General features: G+C 32.0%; 1 protein-coding gene across 2 annotated transcripts in view; it reads right to left on the reverse strand.

The window, feature by feature from the left end:
* Positions 1 to 23,226, reverse strand: part of dsb (scavenger receptor class B member debris buster) — a 39,148-nt gene that overhangs the window by 11,972 nt on the left and 3,950 nt on the right. The window contains exons 2-3 of one of the 2 annotated variants that reach the window (XM_029302852.2): positions 14,765 to 14,977; positions 14,114 to 14,667 (exon numbers count right to left, since the gene is read on the reverse strand). In XM_029302852.2, coding sequence (XP_029158685.1) covers positions 14,114 to 14,294 — 181 coding nt within the window. In that variant the 5' untranslated portion in view covers positions 14,295 to 14,667; positions 14,765 to 14,977. Of the gene's footprint in view, positions 1 to 14,113; positions 14,978 to 23,226 lie in introns of both variants that reach the window. The other variant, XM_029302851.2, reaches the window with a different exon arrangement.

The following is a 23,226-nucleotide window of genomic DNA, read 5'->3' on the forward strand; positions in this document are numbered from 1 at the left end:
TTATGATACAATATCTTAATTAATTCTTCGAAAAAAAAAAATTAATTAATCCGTATGAAAAATCCCCTATAATAAATACGCGTGATTCGAGCAATTTCACGCGGAATTAACTTCTCTCGTGACACTTAGCGAAATAAATAGAGAAATCCTCCTAGGAGCGAGAGAGAGATATCCGAGACGCCCGGAAGGTATATACGCAGCGTGTCTAACGATACCCAGACATCAACGTATTTTAATTGGCCGCAGATGCATGTCCGCGTTCCTACGTGTTACAAGCAGGCAGGCGTTCGTTACATGCGGTAACGTCGCCGCGCGATTTCGGAGCCGCAGCATCCGCGCGGTGCGTGCGTGCGTGCGTGCGTGCGCGCGTACGATGCGTGCAGTTTCTCTCGATATATTGCATTGCGCTGCGTCTACCCAAGCCGCGCTGCACCGTCTCCCTCTCACTCCTCCTGTAAAAGCGTAAGAGCGAAAATTCTCCTCCCGACGAAGTGCAATCACGATTTTGCAACGTCTCGCGCACTGAACTCGTCGTCGCGCGAACACGCAGCTATAGACTTACAGCGATGCAGCTATGCGTGCTTGTGCGAGAAACGCTGCGTCTCGCTGGCTAGAAAGTTTACAGTTTACGGAAGAAGCGGATACCCGCTTACGGGAAAGCTTCCTGCAACGCGTACAGGATGTCCCTGATTAATTTCTCTCTTTGATCCCTTGTATGTATATATGGTATTATAGAGAGCGAATAAATTTCTATTGACTGTTGTCGTCTCCTATAAAAGCGAGATATCGATGTCTCGCATATTGCGTAAAGATTTCTCGCGCGCATTATGTTATCAACTTTCTTACTCCGATCGTTTAATCTGAAACTTTTCATTTGTGTTATATAGGTCAGGATTACATCGGATAAAGAAATTCCTCCGAGGGGCTTTCTCATGGAAACGACACATATTTATGTTACTACTTAATACTATTAGAGCATAACACTGATGATCGTAGTAAACGTCAATCAGTCGCCGCAATGTAGCCTAGATACCGTTTAATATCTATAAGCCGTCTTAGTTTTCTAGTCGAGAGTATTACAGATCTTGAAATTAGACATGGATAATTATCTCAATGAGAGAGAATCTGTGCCACAGAGCTTTTATTACATTTCTAGAACATTACTTCTTCTCGTCATGGGTTGTATACATTTTTTGTGACTGTCGCGTAAGGATTCTGTAAGATTAAACTATTTCTTCCGACAGTAATCAAGCAATTTGACACTACGCCACTTTTCGCGTTACTATTAAAGAACGAATAAATCCGTAGCGAAACGGGCTATTATATTACAATTTGTTCCGGTTTGAGCCGACAAATTCTTGTTAACATTCCTAAATTCGCCGTGAAACAAGATCAAATTATATATAAATAGTAATCATTTTTTCCGACATAAGACACAGAAAATAAAATTATACCCTAGAAATTAATTATTAATCTAATCTAAGCATTAAGTATACATTTTACATATATATTATTTTGTAGTATTTCATTAAGTTTTATAATTAAACGAAGAAATTATATGTATATGTATATACATATTTGTTTAGATATCACTATTTAGAATATATGTATAATTTAATATGTATATTTAAACTCTCTAGTCTTAAATATATTATACAAAACAAAAAGTCGATTAGTCCATTAGAAATTATTTAGAAAACAATAATATAAAAAATTAAATTCTTCGCATGACTAAGATCGCATGACTCTAACTATTGCACTTCTCTTATTTTTAACACTCACTTTCCTCCGTTTCATTATCAAAGTTCTTTCATTTAAAGCAAATCTACTCGTCTAATAAGATTCTTAAACTGCGAGAGGCTTTTCTTGGTGCATAATTTTGTGCAATCTTACTAATGCCGCAATAAGAAAAGAAATGGAGTCATTTACGTGCACGCGTTTCACGTGCACACTTGACATCGAACTCTCCCCGTAATTCCTAAGCGCGCTTGAAAACGATTTCTTTGCTTGCCTATCATGCATGACGCGAAAATCATAGCATTCGCGTATTAACATTTTGCGAATGAAAGTACGATTGTAAACTACATCACAACACTACATCAGTATAAATTATTCTTCGATACACTTTTACGATTTACGTAATTAATGAAGATAACTTTTCTTAGCTATCTAAGCAAAATGCTTATATTATTTTTGTTTACTACTGTTTTAATGTTAATATTGTATTAATATTAATAATTTTTATATAATTAAAAAATAATTTAATAACTAAAAACTTACACCTGGAAATAATGAATTGCATGTGATGTCATTGCTAAATAAAATACTGCGATAAAATAATACAAGATAAAAATTTCCGGAATAATTTAGAAAAAAAAAATAAAATATATATAGCGATAGACCATATCCTTGTAATATAAAATCTGTTATTGGTAAAAAAAACGCTATTGGAATGTGTTCATAAATAAATCCTAAATGGTCATCATTTTTTTTCTCTCTTATAAGTTTTTGTTATACGTCTGCATCAGTAGTTTAAAAGCTGTTCTATCTAGTTTTTCATCGATTTATAGTTGTATAACGATTTAAAGTTGTATAACAGGAATCCTCGTTATTAAAAATAAAAAAAGTGTTTGCCAATTACATTGTGGTGTTCGTAACTTTCGTACAATAAATATTCAATATAATTTTTAGAAATCACAATCACTTATTCTTTATTTTACAAATAAATAAGTAACAAATAAAAAATGTATCGTAATTAATTGAACTGAGAAATTAAACATATACATGATCATCTATTCTTAAGCTAAAACTACTCATAAAATTCATTGCTAAATTAATATTGATATAAGAAGTCTTGATACAAGAATTTAGTAGCAATGCATTACAGTGTAATAAAAATAATATTTTCGATCGAGTTGTTACGCTGTGACTTTTAAACCTTTGGTAAAATAAGAGATTGGTCAGCAGTGAAATAAATTAAAAATAATTAATGATAACTCTAGTATACATCCCGCCAATTTATGGATCTTACAACCCGCCAATTTACGGATCAACCACGATTTATGAATGTATCAGGCGATATTAATATTTACAAAATTAAACGAATCTGCATTCTTTGACCATAAAAGGCGAATTTCTCTGATTTTATAATTAACGAGTTGCTTTATACGATTGTACTAATCAGAAATGTAAATAAACTAAACTTCGTCTTCCATTATACTATATATAGACGTTCATAATAAAATATGTGAATATTTTCGACAGATTCTTTGAAAAAATAAAGATGACAAAGTAAAAAGTCAGAGAAATCAATTTATTTAGAGTCACAATCTATCTATCGTGCCACAATATAAGTGTCGCATTGCTTTTCGAATCGCAGATGTTAAAGATCAAGGCAGCTATATGATTTAAGAAACCTGGAATGCAAGTCATCTAACATGAAAAACCTTGTTTTTGTAAATAAAATGTAAATTTTATTGAATGATTTAAGATCTTTGATTCTATCGCAACCGTATATAAAATAGTTTATGACAATTCAAGAAACATGCATACGTTAACTTGAAGACGGCTCGAGACAAAGTTGCATTAAAAAAATTCAACAGAATGTGAAAAAAACTTTTTTCTCTATATGTTGCAATTTTAGCTGCGCTTCAACTTTCCTTCCATGATTTAGTGCGAGAAAATGCGTTCATTCGGATCATTTCTCGATTTAAAACGAAAAAAAAAAACTAAATGCGAGAAACAAATACTATTTCGCTTAAGAGGATGATAAAAACGCGCAATCACGTATTCTGCGGGAGACGCAATCTCGGCTGTAAAACCTTTCACATTTTTCTTTAATGACACCTTAATCTGAACTGCAGCCCCAGACCTTCGCTTTGATCCCGCTAGAGAATGCCATGAAACAGCCATGCAACTTTTTTCGAAATCCATCTAATCATTATAGTGTCTAATGCATCGAACTTGCGACATCCGGTCCAGCCATACTTATTATACATCGATCCACAGTCACGCAAGCCATATGTCTACAAGATGATTGCAATGTCTTAATTGAAATAGAAAGAGCATAGAGGACAGATATATGTATCTTGAAAGATACGTACACTTTTCACATTTATTTCGTAATTTCATTTATTTAAATGATTTTTAATACGTATATGTAATATATGTCAAATCATATATTATATAATATATGTTAAATCATATATTATATATACGTATATACAATAAGCTGAGTGCAACACAAATATCTATCACTTTTTGATGAAATAAAGATATACACTTGATTTGAAAAAAAAAACTTTGTATATCTATTTTTTTAAAATAAAATATATATTTGAAATAGACAAAATATAAAAAATTAATATAATTAGGAAATTTTCCCGAACAATCTAATATCTTGTAAAATTCTATATATACTGTATATACTTTGATGTTTCATTGAATGATAATGTGCACTACTGGTAGTAGTATGCTTGAAAATAATTCCTCCGGCGATATTATTTTTTTCTTGAGTTTCAAGAAGATACTTGATTGTCTTCTACTCAAGAAGCATTTTCTTGAACATAAACAAAAAATTAACGAGTAGCATAACGAGACGACGGTGAAAAGTGATAATTATCTGCGCTTTATCATAAACATTTATTTTTATTCTTTTCTCGATATTGCTTTAGTTTTTATTCGTTGTTATTCGTAAATAAATTTGCAAATTTTATGCTAACAAACTTCTTGCAGAAGTATAAGGAAATGATTGAAATGGCAAAGTTCTAGGATGGAGTATTCATATCTCACTACTTTTGTTGTATGCAGGCCAAGGAAGCTAATCTCATTTAAATTGATTTGATATGAGTGATGATATCAACTCTCATTAACATTCGTTTACATTGATATGATACTTCAGTTCGCAGCAAACTTGACATACTTATATTTTTACAATTTTTTTTCTTTTTTTTTGTAAAAATTATAACAATTAAATGAATTAATGTTGAAGCCGTACTCGACGTCTCAAAAAAACTTTATGAACATTGTAACAGCGTTTAATATTATTTCTATAAATAGATAGAATAGATAGAATTATTTCTTCTTATAAATCAATTATAGAACACAATTACTCGATTCTATCTTAAATATCTATAATAAAAATTTTTCGAGTCTTAGATATTATTTTCATTTCTAGATTATCATTTGTATCGTAAATTGCAATAGATCTTCTAATCTAAACAGACGATCTGAACTAGACCGGAAATTAGTTTAGGTGTGACTCAGCTGATCGACGAATTATAATTTTTATTCAATTACATTATCACAATTCAACCTTATATTATCTAGAATTAAAGATCTTTAAATCTAAATAATATACTCGACATGGAGGAGAAGTATTATGGAAGTATTAAATATATAGTTTTAAATACATATATATTAATTAAGGGAATTTCCATGAAATGTGTTGCTTTCATACCGTCATTAGTACTGATTGCATACCACCAAAATGACGTAACATACTTATTTTGGGCAGCTCTTCCACTTATTATCTCATGGTTTCGGTTGCTTAACAATTATACGTAACACATCACGAGGATGCGAGGATATTCATGGTGTCGATTCGGAAAGTATATACGTTTACATATCGAGAGAGTCGGTCATCTGTCAGTAATGGACCATGAGCAGGGCCGATTTCACTACATTTATGCAATGATTGAATCCTAACGCAAATCTAATCATCAATCACTACGAACATCATATATCATGTGAGCAATACTATATTATAAGATATCTAAAATCTTCCATTTTTTCTTTATATAAGTTATAGTTTTATATGAATTTAAACATGCCTATGGTACGACAGAATTAAATGATGTCTTTTTATATCATGAAAGTGAGAGAAAAAAAGAAGCTATAAGATTTTAATTTCGAAAATAAATATTGAATGTCTATCAATGTTCGAACTATCGTATTTCCTCTTTACAATGTAAACTTTTTTTATACAACATTATATTAGACGAGTTTTCTTTATAATTTTCTAATAAATTTAAACAGCAAGGGAAAACGTAAATGTATTTTAATTGATCGATTGGATTTAAATTGGTATATTGAATTTAAGAATTGATGTATTAAACTTTCATCAAGATTAAAATAGAATATTTATATAGATGTTTCATCTTGACTTGTTGATTGACAAGAAGACTGCCTCTTATAGATTATTTCTTAGAACGCCTGAAGCCAGTCCTGGCCATGGGTGAAAGTGATCTCAAAATCGTCGAAGTGACCAGCCCTGTCGTGTGTTTCGCGCCAATTATACATCATGAATAATATACATGCGTTTTGCAACGATCGCGTAAAAAACATGCGACAACGCTGCGTATTTATGTTGTTGGCAGTCACGATTTTGTAACTCCGACTGCATTCCGAAGAAAGGGATTGTCTGGATCGAATTGAACGTAAAGTCGCAGCGAGCCGAGCCTTTTCGCGACGAGCTGAGAATACACATGCGTTTCATTCAAAGTGTGAAGGTCCAGCGGTCTTATATCATGACTTTGCAGTTATTCTAGTATAGAGGAAATCATACATGCAGAGGACGTAAAGTTTAGATCTTTAAATTTTTTAAGGTCAAAGTAATCTACAATCTAGGTGCTAAAGAATGTAAAATATGAAGATGCTAAGTAAGTACGATATCCTTGTTAGTATACTTAATACATTAACTCGCCGATTTGACTGTCACGGACTCGACGAGAGGCGGAATTGTTCTACACAGGATTTTAATACAAGTTATGCGACAGGTCGCGCAACCGCAAAATTGCGCAAAACAGTTGGGTCTGCTGGCTGTTTCCGGCTGGTTTCTTATTGCAGTGCAAGTGGATTTCTTAATCTTAGGCGATGTATTTTTTTTTTTACTAGATACGAGTCATTCAACGTCACGGTCAACTATCACCGTCCGGTACATCGTAAGAACCTTCGACATATAAGAACCTTCCGTTTCAAATCACCTTTGGCTTACATTCGCAGCAATTTTCTATTTAACAACTCTTTGACGTATCATCCTTTTCTACGTCTTTATTTTTTTACATTAAACAATAGTATAGATTTTTTACGTCTTTATTTTTTTTACATTAAACAATATTATAAATTTTTTTACCCTCAATCTTTTGTTGCAGTTTATATTTTTATGGCTATTCACTATTCGCTATCAATCGACGACAATGACTTGCTATCTTCTGACAGACTTCATCGAGAGTGTTTTGCTCTATAACAATGATTTGAGGAATTTTCTGACCCACAAACTTTGTTTTAGATAATAATTCACCATTGAAATGGGAAATTGATGTTAAACGGATCTCGAGGAGTGACGAATGAACTTCGTTCATTGTGATATCGTCGTTAAAGCTCGTCAGACTCATCGGAGTAAAAAAGAACGTAAATTTAAATATTATTTACTCGCGCGGGAATTTCCCGCATATCGTTAAGCGAAATAACCGTACAGTTAAGGACACGAGATTGATTTGTACTGACTCATAGCAAACTATACAAATTAGCATAGTAGAAATGACCACTTTTAAATTTCAGATTTCTCAGATTCTACATGATTTGAATTGTATATATATTTGCTGGAACTCCGACTTACTTGTCTCTGCTAAAGATCTTAATCTCGATGCTTAATCTTATAAGAGTGAATCATTCGTCAAAATGCTGATACATTGACTCTATATTTTATTTTGTCTCGAGCATCTGTCATGTCTAAAAATTAATTGTCATCATTCAATTAAAATAAAATTAATTTGCATTTTATTATTGTAGGTCACAATAAGATCATCGACATATTCGTCATCCTAATTGTTTCAGGCACTAGTAGTGAATAGAAAGCACACGATCTTAACCGTGCAGGAGTGCAGATATCTCTTGTTCTATGACCTTCGATCTTTCGTCATTGGATCCATGCCATTTGAACCACCATCTCGATTTCTCGAACGAGAGTACAATGCCCTAAGAAATTACCGACCTTGAGTTGCCGTGCAATTCTCTATATATTATATTTCATATAGAAAGTCTACCAATACGAAGAAGCACGATACATTGCAGAAAGTAATTATGAAATAATTAGAAATCCTCAAATAGAATTAAATTTCATGCACATTTAAAGTTTTTAATTGCTAGATTAATTCGGTGAGAAACAGAGGAATGCACTTTTTTAGAAAATCAGCACACATTTGAAACCGCTCTTCCAGTGTTTTAAGGTCAATGTTGATCATATTACATTGGCGTTGCGAAATTAATTTAACTCGTTAATTGTAGTTAGATCTTCGATATACGAGATATAAAATCTTCGTTATACAGAAAAAAAACTTTACAAGTATTTTATATGTAAAAAAACAATAAATTTGACATATGTATGGAGAAGATTCGCCAAATTTAAAAAGATAAATAAGTCACGAATATAATAAATCATAAGATAGAGGATAAAATGCAGCTACAAATAGACTTGATCTCAATCGCATTCTATTCCAAATAAAATTACGTGATATAAGTAAGATACAAACCAGTTCTTCTACGCAGAACTAAAAGTTTGTTTCCTTGATCTTATTTTATTCCACATGACCGTCATGTAATTTTGCTATTAAATGTATAAAAATTGCATGACAAAAACTAAATAGATTTGAATAATTGATAACTTGAATAATTTTACAGTACTACTTTAATCTGAATGCAACTCTTGCTTACAAAATATCAACGTATAAAATAAAGAATAGTGTTTTTGCACAGTTTTTTTCCCGTTTTAGTAATCTTGTATGTACAAGTAATGGCTTATTACAACTTATGATCTTCTTGCAGTTACGCCAAAACTTTTATTATGAGAAAATTGATGTAATTTGATTGATATAAGTGTGTTAATGACTTCCGTAATACAGAAAAATAGCGCAATTTTCTACAATAATGAAACCATGACTCATGAGTAATTTATGTTAATTTATGAACTTGAAATAAACATGTCATGTTGACCGTTTATTTGTGTATCTTATATAGTAACTATGAATATATACTGAGATTTTCGAACGCGGATCTCTATACAAAAGCGCTGAATGCCTCTTATCAATGGACCATCACTTTCTTTTATGATTTATTGCCATTTATTTTAATTGCCAATATTAAATATGAGATTCACTGATTGTTCGAGTACTCGACGAGAATTTTGTGTCGTAAAACTTTCAATTTTCACTCATTCATAAGGCATCTCGTCTAAATCATCAGCGTCCAATGACTCAAAGAAAGTATACGGCTTCGAAGACGTTCTCGCATGCGGAATAACATTTATCTAGCTTGTACAAGATGTATAATCAGACTGGTTCTCTTACTTTTGTCGTGTCCAAGTAGAAACAGACGAAATATGACGATGCTAAGTAAGAAACGAATTGGAGGGTATATCATATCAAATGGTCTCGTGTATACAAATATGCGTGCATGTCTGCGTGTTTGACCCATAATCGGAGAAATGGAAAATGATGACACCGCGCTTCTTCACGTGACGTGACACAATGCGGTCAGACACGGGCCTCACGTGATACGATAATGATGCGTATACATATATATCTCGCCCGCTTGCAATCGCCTGTATATATCATAACGCTAAGTAATGACAGGACATGGCCCCATCGCGTTGCAGGATGAGCGTATTAGAAAGTCGATAGCACGGATCTATGAATGTGGCATAGTATAATGTCAATGCGCCTCGCTACGATGTATAATGGCTAAATGATTTATCGTGCTTCTTCGATCAAAGACTTATTCACCCTTCGTCCTCGATCGCTAAATCCTTAGCGTCTCAATCGAGTGTTTTGGCTGCGATTATGTTACGCTTTTCGAGCACACTCTCATACATAATAGTGTATAATAAACATTATATATTAATCCATAATCGATCGTGAAGATTTCGTAAGCACGCAACCGATTATACTACACTCTTTCTATTCTTCCACTCGTTGCATTTTTTTTTATAATTTGACTTGATTATGCTGGAGCGAAATAATTGCACAACTTCTAAGTTCGAATAAAGATTTATATCGCATATCATTATTCCATAAATCACTCAATGCAAGATTTTATCTTGCAAACTGCACGATCTCGTCATTAACGCGAAAGCTTTAAGACTTAAGCTATTAAACAATAGTAGTAATATTTTTGTTGAGCTACGAGAGAAAGCAAGAGAAAGAGAGAGAGAGAGAGAGAGAGCGAGAGAGGAAGGAACTATTCGCAAAAAAAATGCGTCGATTTCCGGAAATAAAACCGTTTGCGTGGGGAAAAGTTAAAAGAAAGATTTTTTTGAGATCGACAACGAGATTTCGAATTACGTAAACGTATCTATCTTGCGTGATGCAAAGCGTGAGTGAAAATCGTTGCCGCGCTTGCCGTTAACACCGTGTTCGGTAAAAACAAGACGAGCAGAAACTCATATTTTCTCGCGGAACCTAACGGTATTGCGGAATGAAGGATACGGTCGCAGGATGAAAACGTTTGCCCGGAAGGCGGAACGGCATAGAAATAGTAAAGAGAGGAAATTTCTTTCTTCTTTTTTCAGTCTTCAAGTTTTTAGATCAATTTGTGTTCTTTTAGTTTTAAAATTATTTTTTTTAAGAGATGCAGCGAGATATTTAAAAATAGCGGGAACATGAAATTTCACGCATGAATAATGTATAAAAAAATTCGGATGCTATAAGGAAGTAATCTCACTGTCTATTACTCTCAAAGATTTCAACGCCGGATAAAATATTAGCAGAGACTTTAACGTCGGATAGTGCTGCATTTTATAATTGCTTCATACAACTCTTTTTCTCTTTTTTTCTCTTCTTTTCTCTTTGAATAAAAAAATTATTATGAAAAACTTTTTCTTTATTTAGCGAGCGTTTCTACGTATGGTGTATCGTATATATTATGGACATACGATATGTGTATTATACACTTAACTACTTTCTTTGAAGAAATTCCTAGGAATTGAAAAGTTGGATTTCTTGAAAAAGCAATCTTTTACAACAGGATGTCACCGTGAAACGTGTCAGGGCGATAGTGAAGCGTAATCGAAGTGATGCGTAACGTATAACTGTGCTGTGCAACCTGTCCTTTATCGCACTCGTGTTCCACTGACCCACTGCACTTCGGCCTCCAGGTACGTTGCACAGAGTATTTAATAATACTCATATATATTTACAAGATGTTTCGTCGCAATCAATTCTTCTGTTAACGACTCTTCCGTGACGGTTGTGTGTATTTCATAGAAAACTTTTCAGACAATTTTATCTATGAGATTTTATCTGATAAAGAAATAACGAAAGTTCTCTAGTCTGAGATTTCATTGCCAAGATATTTTATCGTTAATGACTCAGTCTTATTATAATCATTACTGTCTTCTATAATCAGTTGAACACAATTTTTCAATAGAATTACTACTGAATATTACGTCGCTAATTGAACGTTAATTATTAGAATTTGCATATATTAATTTTATCTGTGAAATTACTGCTTCATAGAATGCAAATTTGTTAACGCTCAAACATCGGTATTGACTTTCTGTCTTAAAATGTATGTATATGTGTTAATATTATTGTACGTATATCAATATCAACATTCTCTGATATCTAAAATAATATTCCACCTGTTTATGAGGCACAAGCGGAAAAGAGCAATGTACTGTTCGGTGTACTGAATTTCATGCATTCCGATGATCATTAAGCGGTCTAATTAAGATGACTTACTAATTTATAATTGTCTTGCAATTATTGCACTCGGAATGCTGCAATTTTTTAATCAACAACATCCTGAATCCTTTCAATCACAAATCGCATGTTAAAAACTGCAAATTATTCTAAAACATGTTTCTAATGGAGTAGTGTCTTTCTATGCGATTATATTATACATTTAGATTTGCGGTAGTGAGTGTTTAACATTTTTCACCGTTAGAGCTTCAGAATGAAAATGTGAAAAGTGACAAATATTGTATATTATCTTTTTTTTTCGCGAAAGTAAAAGTTATAATAAAAGAAAGTATAATATTGAAAATAAAGATATAAAGAAATAACAAGTATTTTCACACAACACGCATGTTTTTTAATTAAAAATTTTAAAAAATACGAAAAGTAAAAGTGCCTGATTAAATTTTCATGAAGAGAAAAAGTAAATAAAAATTAATTAACTAAAAGATTTACATGTGTAGATCTAGATAAAACAAGAGCGATGGTAAAACAAGAATACACCGTGCACGTTTGCGGTACGGTTTCGAAATGTTCACTAACTGCATGTAGCTTACAATGATATATCATAGGTCAGGGATAGTTTAGATACTAAATTTCAAACTTTCTCTCAAGTAAGAATTTTCTGAAAAACTTGAAACGCATTTCTCACCAAAAATATACATAACTTTTAAAGCCAAATAACTTGTATTTTGTAATTAAAAAATATATTTTTTTTAATTAAACAATTTTAATTAAGCAAGAATACCCTATATCGGCAAAAATGGATCTTTTATAAAAAAAATTAATTGAATTTCAAAGTAAATGAGTTATGAGAGTAACGACTCATAATTCATGGAAATATCAAGTGTCAAAAAAAAAAATAATTAATATTAAAGAAGTACAACAATTTTAAATAATTATACAAAAAATCTTACTTGTTTCTTGCTTATGCAATTTTGCAATGATTAACATGAAATATTGTATCGCAATTCTAATCGATTATACAGCACGAAGTGCAGTATTACGAATGTAACAACGATATAACTGTGCAATTTCGTTGTTCATCAAGATAATCAAAGAATACATCGACTATATAATGAGAATTGGTTACACGACCTTGCGCACAACGTTAATTATGCACGCTCCTTGAACGTGGCAAGAGTTATGGTACGATACGGTAGCTCTCACTTTGATACGATTTACTCATAAATAATAGATTAAAATATAAGATACTGCTTCAAAAACAATATTAAAAACTAAATTAAAAAGATATTGTTTCAATGCAGATATATAATAAATTTTTCAACACTAAATATTTTTGACTATGTAATCTTCAATAAAAGAAATAATAATGTAACATTGGAAAAAAATATGTGAATAATATTGCCAAAGTATTAAGAGTTAAAAAAAATTAAAATTTTTAATCTTCTGCTATAAATTTTATTTTATGATATATTATATGTTATAGAATTTGTAAAGATAAATGAAGTATTTCTAAAATAATTTATATATGTGAGCTCACCTTATAGCGAGCATTAAATTTAGCTATTTGACATTTAATTTATATCCTAAAAATTGCATCAATTTTGTTAACAACAGATAATTTATTCAGGATAAATTTTATCATTCTCTCTTTACAGCTGTAAATTAAGACATAAGAATTTATTTCACCAATAAGTCATATGTTATTAGTGCAACTATAAGCGCCCAATATGTAATGTATAATACAAAATGCATTCTAAACATTCAACAAATTATCATATATTCACTTGTAAAATAGCGAATACATTGATATAAATTTCAAATGTTTTCCGAGCGTTCGGACTCTCTCGGAGAAACTGACGGAGAAATTGTTTGTCATAAACCATCCACCATTTTTCTTCATCGATTAACATGACTTGTGTGTTCAAGCAATGCTTGAATTAGCTAACTATTTTACGGCAATCAATTGGCGCTAAATTGAGTGTCTTTATATAGAATGATTAAAAAAGCTACCGTGAGTGAGAACAATAGCAATTTATAATTCATACTACAATCTTGTTTCGGTCTGATTGCCGACATGTATATTGCATGTATCTAACAATATGAGTTATCATTAGTCGCGGTTAAGAATCATGGTTTATAATAAATTAATCGGATAACCACCTGAGAGTTACGTAAAAGTAAGTCTCGCCGCTTAACATTTACGTTCAAAATTAATAAGTGGCACTCTAAAGTTTAAATAACACTGACGTGTTATAAAACAGCGATGGCGTAATAAAAAAAATCAAGATAGAAGTATATGTAAGAGAATTGCGATCAAAATTTGGAGCGCGATAGATTTCTAACTTTCAATGTCAAACTTATCGAAATCTATCATAGGGGTATAACTATCGTATTATATAAAGAATATAATAACTCACCATGCCTGAGTTTTCCCTTCTTCGAGATCAGCAAGGATAACGGCCTCGGCACTTTTTCAGAACAAATAGTGTCACTGTTGTCAGTCCTAATACCGAAAAGGGCGTTCCTGCCGACCTTCATGTACTGCCTGCCCATCGCTTTCGGGGACCCCGTCCCGAATAAGGATGTGATAAACTTCATCTTCGATTTTTGATTGATTCGTGCAGAAGAATAATTTTCTCTTGAGCTCGTAGATCGATGAAAAAATCGATTTCACTCGAAGACACTAATAAGATGGTTTTATATCAATTAGTCTGAACCAGTCACGTCACTTTTATCCAACTCAATGCTTGTCTGCGATTCATTAATAATGTTTTAAAAATGATACTTAATGTTTATTTATTTTTAATCGCACTTTTATTTAAATCGGTTCTCAGTAATTCTCGAACGTTTAATCTTCAATAATTGAATTACGTTAGCCTCGGGCGAAAAAAAATGGATTAGATAATTCTCGGTCAGAGCTAGATGGCTAATTAGTCGTTCTGATTGAGAGCACGTTGATTTGGAATTGCATCTACAGGGGATCATCATCATCATCATCATCATCATCATCATCATCATCATCATCTGGCGTCACTGCGCCGAACATTGTTCTCATTACGAGTGCGTACCTGCGTCGTCATTATCGCCGTCGTTATCATCAATATCGCCTCGTCGTCGTCGTGTCGATAGCGCGGTTTCGACAGGTACCACCACACCACGTGTCTCTCACGTTCGTATTACGCACTGGACTTTCACGCCTGGTCCAGGTGGGACGCGCGTTACCCCAGCTTCACTTTCACTCGTCGCGATCTCGTCGTTGGTCCTTCATTCTTGGTTTTTGCCTGAAATGCGAAACCAAATCGAGATTAAAAAGAGAAGATGGAGGTGGTGAAAAAGAAATCGGCCAGGTCAATCGCGATCGAAAAAAAATTTAACGAAGAGCAAGCCGCGATATACACGTTTTGCGACGTAACCGACTGTTTGCCATCGAACACGCATTACGTAAATGCAAAGTATGCATTTATGTGAAAAATTTTTTATTTCGTCGCGACTTCGTCGTGTCAATATTAAAATCGTATGGTCAAATTTATGAAAACATCGCCGTATAGTTTTGCGCATGATAATCTGTTAGCCGCATCTTTCTTATGGACATTATAACGTAAAAATCGTATTATACTGTTACCACACGTAACAAGGGAATTGTATCGAATTATGTGTGTAAAGATATTATTTAATTTTTTTAAATTTAATTATATCTAATGTATTAACAGGAATTTATTTTCGATTTTGTATAACTATTAATCAATGTCAAGATTGCAAAGTGTGTTGTAATTTCAAGCGCATTTATTATATATGATATAAAAATACATAAGGTCGGCGTAAAAAGTGAAAGATCAGATATTTACATATAGCAATATATAAATGAATATTAATCAACAATAAGAAAAAGAAGTTCCCTTGGAAATGCATGTGTTGCAAAAAAGTCAGATTGACAATATCAAAGATCACGGAACGAATTACAGCCCTCAGGGAATAATGCACGCTAATAAGTAAGATATATAACACAATAGAAAAATAGAATAATTATTATTATATAACAATTCGTAGAATAAATGTTTAAATTCAAATACGTTGATATATTTATATGCAAACATTTAACTTAGAGATATCTCGCGAGACTAACAAGAAACGATTTTGTTTGTTTCAAGTGTAAATCAATTATATAAATATATATATATATATATATTTATTTAAGTATTATTATATAATATTATATAATTATATCCAATGTGTGGAAATACTAGCAAACAATGCTCTTTTAGATTAAGTTATCATAATTTATCAAAATGTATTCCTGAAAAAATATAAATAAGTAACAAAGCTTTATTTTTAATTATTTTTAAATAATCAAAAATTACAAAATTATATCAAAATTAATTTACAAGAACATTTAATTACGAAACAGATAAAATGTTTGAAAGCTGTTAATAAAAAGGCTCTAAATACGATTAAAATTACACAAGTACTGTTAATCTCTAAGAAAACGCTATATATATATATATATATATATATATATATATATATATATAGTTAATTTTTTATACTGATAAACTAATACATGTATCAATTTAAAGTCTTTAATATCACATATAATTACCCTAATCGTCTTGTGAAGTATAAATATTACTTTATATTAAATGGTCTGCTGAAACAATGAATTAAGCAATTATATTGCTGACGCACAAAATTGTCACAAACACAAATCGTCTTATATTTATTATGATTTTATTTACAAAATAGCGTCATGATCAGTGGCAATTGCTGCAATTATAGAAACGAGACAAAATTAAAAAAATATATAATATTGTAAAAAGCTCGTACGTCAAATGAATCGTTTCTTAATACTTAAATGCACGTGTTAATGTGATCTCAGAACAAATATAATCTGTGTTTCAATAGAATATTTTTTCTTCGTTATTTTTATACTTGAGTTTTACACAACTTATTTTAATTTTTAAAAACTCAAAGTAAATCATGAAAATAATTATTTGACGGAATAGTCTGACGTTTCGTCAAAATTAAATTTATTGCGCAACAATAAATAAAGATATCTTTTTATACTTTTATATGATCTAACAATAAGATTGCTGACACGATAATTTGAATGGATGAGTCGTTAATAAGCGGCATTGCTAAACATGTTTAAGAATGCGAAGTTTATTCCTTCGCGTTTATTCATCTTTTTCGCACGACTTTGGGAAATACTGTAAGAACAGATCAGTTAAAACAAATTTATGTATAAAATTAATTTATCTTTCGACAACATATGCTAAATGTAAAGGCTTAGGAATTTCACTTTTAGTAGGAATAAACAGGAACGAAATCCGGTTACCTCGGCGCTCATCAATACTTTGATATGTCATATGATAGAAAGAACCATTTATTACGATCTCGTATTCTTACACGCAATATTTCGTTATTTTTGCTTCACCATTTTATTAATTAATTTTTTTTCAAGAAACACAAAACTAGTATAACGGCTACATTAAAAGAGAAAGGTGTAGAATTAGTCCAGAAAGTCTCTATATCTCCTTTTCGTTTTACGTCGAAGAAATAAATACCAGGATTAATTATAAATACATATTTATTACGTAGGATAAAATGCAAAGCAAATCATTTTTCTAATTATTCAAAGTAGTTTGTTTCATATTAGCTTCATTCAATCTCGATATTTTTTGAATTTAAAACTAATATTAGAATTTTATTCTATCGACTCTTTGCAAATTGGAATGCAAAAAAATATTAATGAACAAACGTGAGTGTGTTACGAAATGAAAGCAGACTTCTTGAGGGCATGGAATATTAACTTTAAATATCACACAACCTGTATTGAAACTTGTATACTTTCTCTCAATTATAAATTGTTTGGTGAATTTTATGTCTGTTTTTCCCCGGCAGAAATATTTGAATAAACGTTCTCTTTTTTTATAGTCCTTTAACATTTGTCCGTCTGGGATTATTCAAATATTAAATCAAATATAAAAAGAAAACAATGTGTGGTCAAAGAGAAACAAACGAACTCTCTTTCCAAGTCACCGAAGTATCAGAATTTACGTAAATTTATTAGCGCGTCTGCCTCGAATTTCTTCGAAAAGTGATTCTTGCACAGTAAATAAGCTGACGCAGGTATAATCATTGTAAACATTGTTGATGACTGAAGCAACTTCCAAGAATATAGTGTCTCAAACTGGAAACAGAATTTAAGTGATATTTTTTTAGCAACTTCATATTTAAATCAAGTTAAAGAATTCAATAGCAGTTCATCTTGGTCCTCAGATATTCTATCTATCGGTCATGATCAGTAGGTCATAATGATTTGATATTTGTACGCATTTCATATACATAGGAGAATGGCCTACAAAATTACATAATATCGTACACAATATTTGATAAATGACGCGTCACGAATTGAATCGCTCCAAAGCTTCTAAAGAAATGAAGTTAATGATCGTATACATACGCGTCTGCTACAAATGCGATTGCATTGGAGCGTTTCGGATATGCTCGTATAAAATGATTTGCCGTTCTTTTTCTCTTTCTCTTTCTCTTTAAAATGTATACGTGTATATGCGCGCGCTTGGAAAATGAATATATGCGTTAACACAATTTTACGACCACGACTTTCTGTCTCGTGTTTGCAAGGGCGATCGCCAACGATACTTTCGGTACTTTTACTCGCCACTGTCTCTTATTGCTTAATGTGCCGTTACAACAACACACGCGCATTGTTGAGCTGGTCCTACCGCTTTCGCAGCTCGGCGATAGTAAGCAAGATAGTCCGATATCTACCTCGATTATCTACACGAATTTACATTATATATATGGTATATCATGATTTTTTATTTCCATTACAATCTGCACTTTACGTCGCAGATATAACGAATGTACATAATATCGCAAAGAATGTGGAATGTAAAATACTTTGCTCCAAGAACTCGTAAATTTAGATAAAAAGAAATGTTATTTCAGGTAAATATATATATATATATATATATATATATATATACACAGATGAGAAAGAGTCTGCGAACTATGCAAAAAGTGAATAACTTTCGTTCCATTAAATACGCATTCACGAAATATATACATACGTCTTTATTCCTGTTTAACATACCGTCACGGCTGTCACGTATAATAATTGACGTTTGCACGGCAATACGCATGATATTTTGCGATGATAGCGTGCAGTTCAGGTTGATTAAGCTTGTGTTTCCGACTGTTGACAAATACATAGCGATATGTGTCGGTGTACACGATTGTGTTAATTGCTGATCTTATTATCTTAATCACAGCTGGACTGTCAATGATGGTGTTTTCATTGCAAACTTTCGATCAAGGATCAAGGAACAAGGTAGTCTCTCATTAAATGTTACATAGGAGAATGTTAATATCTGTTACTAGAAAGTGAAGCGAGTAGAATTTCTATCATTAGCAAAAAGTTCATTGAATTAACGAGGAACGCCCTTAGAATACGCGAACTCCTTAATCTTTAGGGAAATTTTCCTGAATCAAGGTTTTAACCTTCGTCGTAGAGATTTCTCGAGCGTACATGTAATATGATTTTGCCTATGGATATCTAACACAAGTTTGCTTTAAACATAGTCTTCTGTCGTGAATCGAATGTATGATTGATACATCTGTGACTATATATAAAGATATCTCCATTATTATATAATACGTATATTATACAAAAATTAGTTCATTGCAAAGTGCATGATTGATACATCTCTCTTGTCATTAAAGAGGCCTATTATTATATAATAATGAGAAATATCACAGAAGTTTGCTTTTCGCATAAGTCTTCTGTATGGACCGAGTGTGTGATTGATATATCTATGACTTAAGATCTATTATTATCTTCCCGCCATCTCTATTTCTACGTCATTAATCTTCCTAGTTAGATATTTAAAGATAGACTTTATTCATTTTGTATCCTCCTGCGCCGTCACTTAAGGTCGCTCTCTTTTCCTCTCTCTCTCTTTCTTTCACTCTGCTGGACCTATTTCCAATCTTTTCTTCAGCAGCTAAGTAATGGTAATGACCTCAAACACGATGATCGCGGTTTCCAACTCGCGATAGCGAAAAGGAAGTCTGATAGCTGCCTTTCTATTCGCGAATACAAGCAGGAGTAGAAACACGTATGACGCACGCCGCTTCCGTCTGCTATTGCGCGCGCAAACGTCAAATCTAGATCAAGCTTTCACGACCTCCCGACATTACCGAAAGAAGTGAAACCACCCCGATACCAGTTAATGCGTATGTTACGCCAAACCTTGCCTGACCGAGCACGCAATAAAACGCACAATCGATGGCCCCTCGCGACGAAACGCATCGCGAGACTTTCGCCGAGAGATCGAGCACTAAGGAAACGCAACCTGGCATCCGTAAATTATTATTATCGTTCCTTTCTGACAAACGTCCTTGCCTGATTTAATCCTAGTTGCGTAACACGTGTTTCATTGTACCTATACACCTGCTATCTGATTCCCTACTCCTTGGCGAATTCAAGAACACTCTTTGTTGCAAAAAATTATCTTACAAAATATGCCTACAAGACGCATCTACTGTATTTTACAATATTTACTTCATATTTTTTCTTTATATTCATAAGTGATATATTTTTGCTTCATTTCATTCATACTCGATTTTCGAGATTAATAGACTTGTATAATTTATCGTTCACTCTCATTACCATAGGTAATTAATTATATAGTTATATAGATATGTATTATTCCAGATTAAATAACAGAGACATTAACGATGTATCTTCAATAGAGAATATGGTACTTCCGTGCAATTACGTGACATTTTTTTCTTTAAGGTTACATATAAAACGTTTATGTATCGTGTTCTTGCATTCTTGAACTATTTTTTTAGTGTAATCAATTGCCTATTCGCGATTATATCACTAGCAATAATATCAAGTAAGTTACTCATTAGTATATTAATGAGGCAGAAACGTTTTTCAATTCGTCATTCGGTATTTACGTATGACGCTTATATAGTGTAAGACAAATTGGAAAAAATTCCGTATTCTTTATTCATAAATAGAAAAACCTTGAACGGGAGATCATTAAAATTCTGTAAAGTTAATATTCTAAGGTATGAAATCAAGTCACTTATTTCTCTTCAGTTTTGCAGACAATAATACGGGTCTTTGTCTCTTCAATCATAATTGGATTACTTCTTAATCATATATAATCACAATTGGTTTGCTTTAATTAGATTATCTTCCACGAAGAACCGCGCTTTTAATTGCCGTTAATAATCAGTCTCTTCAGAGGACCTAAAAGTTTTTCGACTTATCAATTAATAAGCATGCCAATTAAATGCAAGTATCTACTTTTTGTATATAATTAGATAAGTCAAAATTTTCAATTAAAAATTGTTATTAAAATTACAGATTTCATTAATACACAATTTAATATCAATCTTGTTAATTAATTACAACTGGCAATACGTCGTCATTGTTTTAAATATGCATATAACTACGTTTGTTTTATGCACATTTTTAATAATATCTACTAATGTCTAACGACAAATATTGCATATTATCAAACAAAATTTTATCGGATATGCAACTCTTTTCAAAGTCGCAATAGATCTTTTTTCACAACACTGATATTTACTTATCTCATTCACTCTTTTCGACATATTTGCGTTTTAAATACCAATCAAATATATCTGTTAACATTAAATACTTTATAAAGGTGTCACCATAACTTTGAAAAAGTCAAAAGAACACAATAACATCTTATTTTCTCTTGAAAAATATTTATCTAAAATATATATATTTTTCTATTTTTGGAAATTTTTGAATATTAACAACCACAGCAGCACATCTCATATATTAATATATTATAATATATTATTATAATATTGAGGTTGACATTTTCTTTAACCAAAAACCGGCATGTAATTTGAATGTTCCTTTATTAATTAAAACATGTTTTGACCATTAAATTTTTGAACGTTGTGTCTTTTTTAATTAAAATATCAACCACAATTATAAATTATCTACTAGCGATTAAATATTATTTACTGTTATTATAATATACTATAATATATTATTTTTAATTTGTCTTCAATTAAAATACTGTTGACAATATTCGCCTAACACATCTTTTTAATTTACGCGTAATTATAGATGAAAATATTTAGAGACCGGTCTCAAAAAATTCGGCAAAAATAATTACGAACACATAATGGCTGAAACGTACTCGTACCGATCTCTCTATATTTCGTGCTGACGTGAAGTTGCTTTCTCGGGGTTTCTTCAAATTTCGAAATGATTATGCTGGCCGTATTAACTTGAGTAACACTCGAAAAGAGTGGCGGTCGCTATAAGGAGGAACTTTCCATTTCTTTCTTAGCGTGAAAAATATCACGCAATTTCGGCAATTAAATGTTAAGGTAATCTGCTCGCGAAACTTCGACCTTCGATATAGAAACCGTAATTTCGATGCATCTGCGCAAAGGCCGTTCTACAATGGAGTATCGTAGGTCGTCGTAAAAAACTGATCTATCACAATTGATTATTTTTGAAATAATCGACTGTGGTTTGTCAATTTCTTACGACTACGGCCTACGGCACTACATTGTAGAACGGCCATAAGAGTGCAAATGAACTAAGACTATACGAATTCAAAAATCACGGCCCGACAGATTGCAATGATTGCCACCGTCTCAGATTGCAATTCTGCTGTATGCAATAATCAACAAATTTTTGCTCGTATAATTCAATTGTGGGATAACAATTACACTAACAAATATTATTCGCTGCTGAATAAGCCCTTTTCGGGATTATTTCTGAAATTATACGGCGACAACAACTCGTTTGCCGCGCGGATAATGATAGAGCAGTACGACACGTATGAGCAATACAAAGTAGAGAGGAAAATAATGATTACTCCTTCCGCATTGCCGAACAGTCCGAGAAGAGAAAAGTGCTTCACCGCTTCACGTTACCGCAAAATGAGCCGGACACGATGATTTGACATTTTTTCGAAACATCTAATATATAATTCAAAAATTCCAAAATAACCCACACAGCACGAAGTCGACTGTTAGATGACTGTTAGTCGGCGGAAAAAGCCTAAAGTCGACTTTAAAATTAGACTGAATGTCAACTTATAGTCGACTAACAGACGATAAATATCCTGATTATAGTCGACTCTCAATCAGCCAGTGTAGACACTTCTTAGTCGATTTTTAGTCGATTAATCGTCTATTATTTTAGCAACTAAGTCGACTTTTAGTCAATGCTATGGCTATTACAAGTCAATTTTTAGTCGAGTGTAAAAAAATGTCATGTATATTTATAATCAAATTTTATAGTGATTACATTTCTCAAAAACTTAATGGATTTAATTTTATTATTCTTTAATTGTATAATATTATACAATAAAAGTAAATAAGAAAAGAAGAAAATTTTGTGAGAGCGCCAGTAAATATAATCACAAGGATGAAAATCTTTGAAAAAATTGTAGACGACCAAACTGGGCAAAAAATATATTAATTTATTAGATCT

This window comes from Nylanderia fulva, unplaced genomic scaffold (assembly GCF_048542155.1).
Source record: "Nylanderia fulva isolate GAGA-0341 unplaced genomic scaffold, ASM4854215v1 Scaffold34, whole genome shotgun sequence".
Lineage (NCBI taxonomy): Eukaryota > Metazoa > Arthropoda > Insecta > Hymenoptera > Formicidae > Nylanderia > Nylanderia fulva.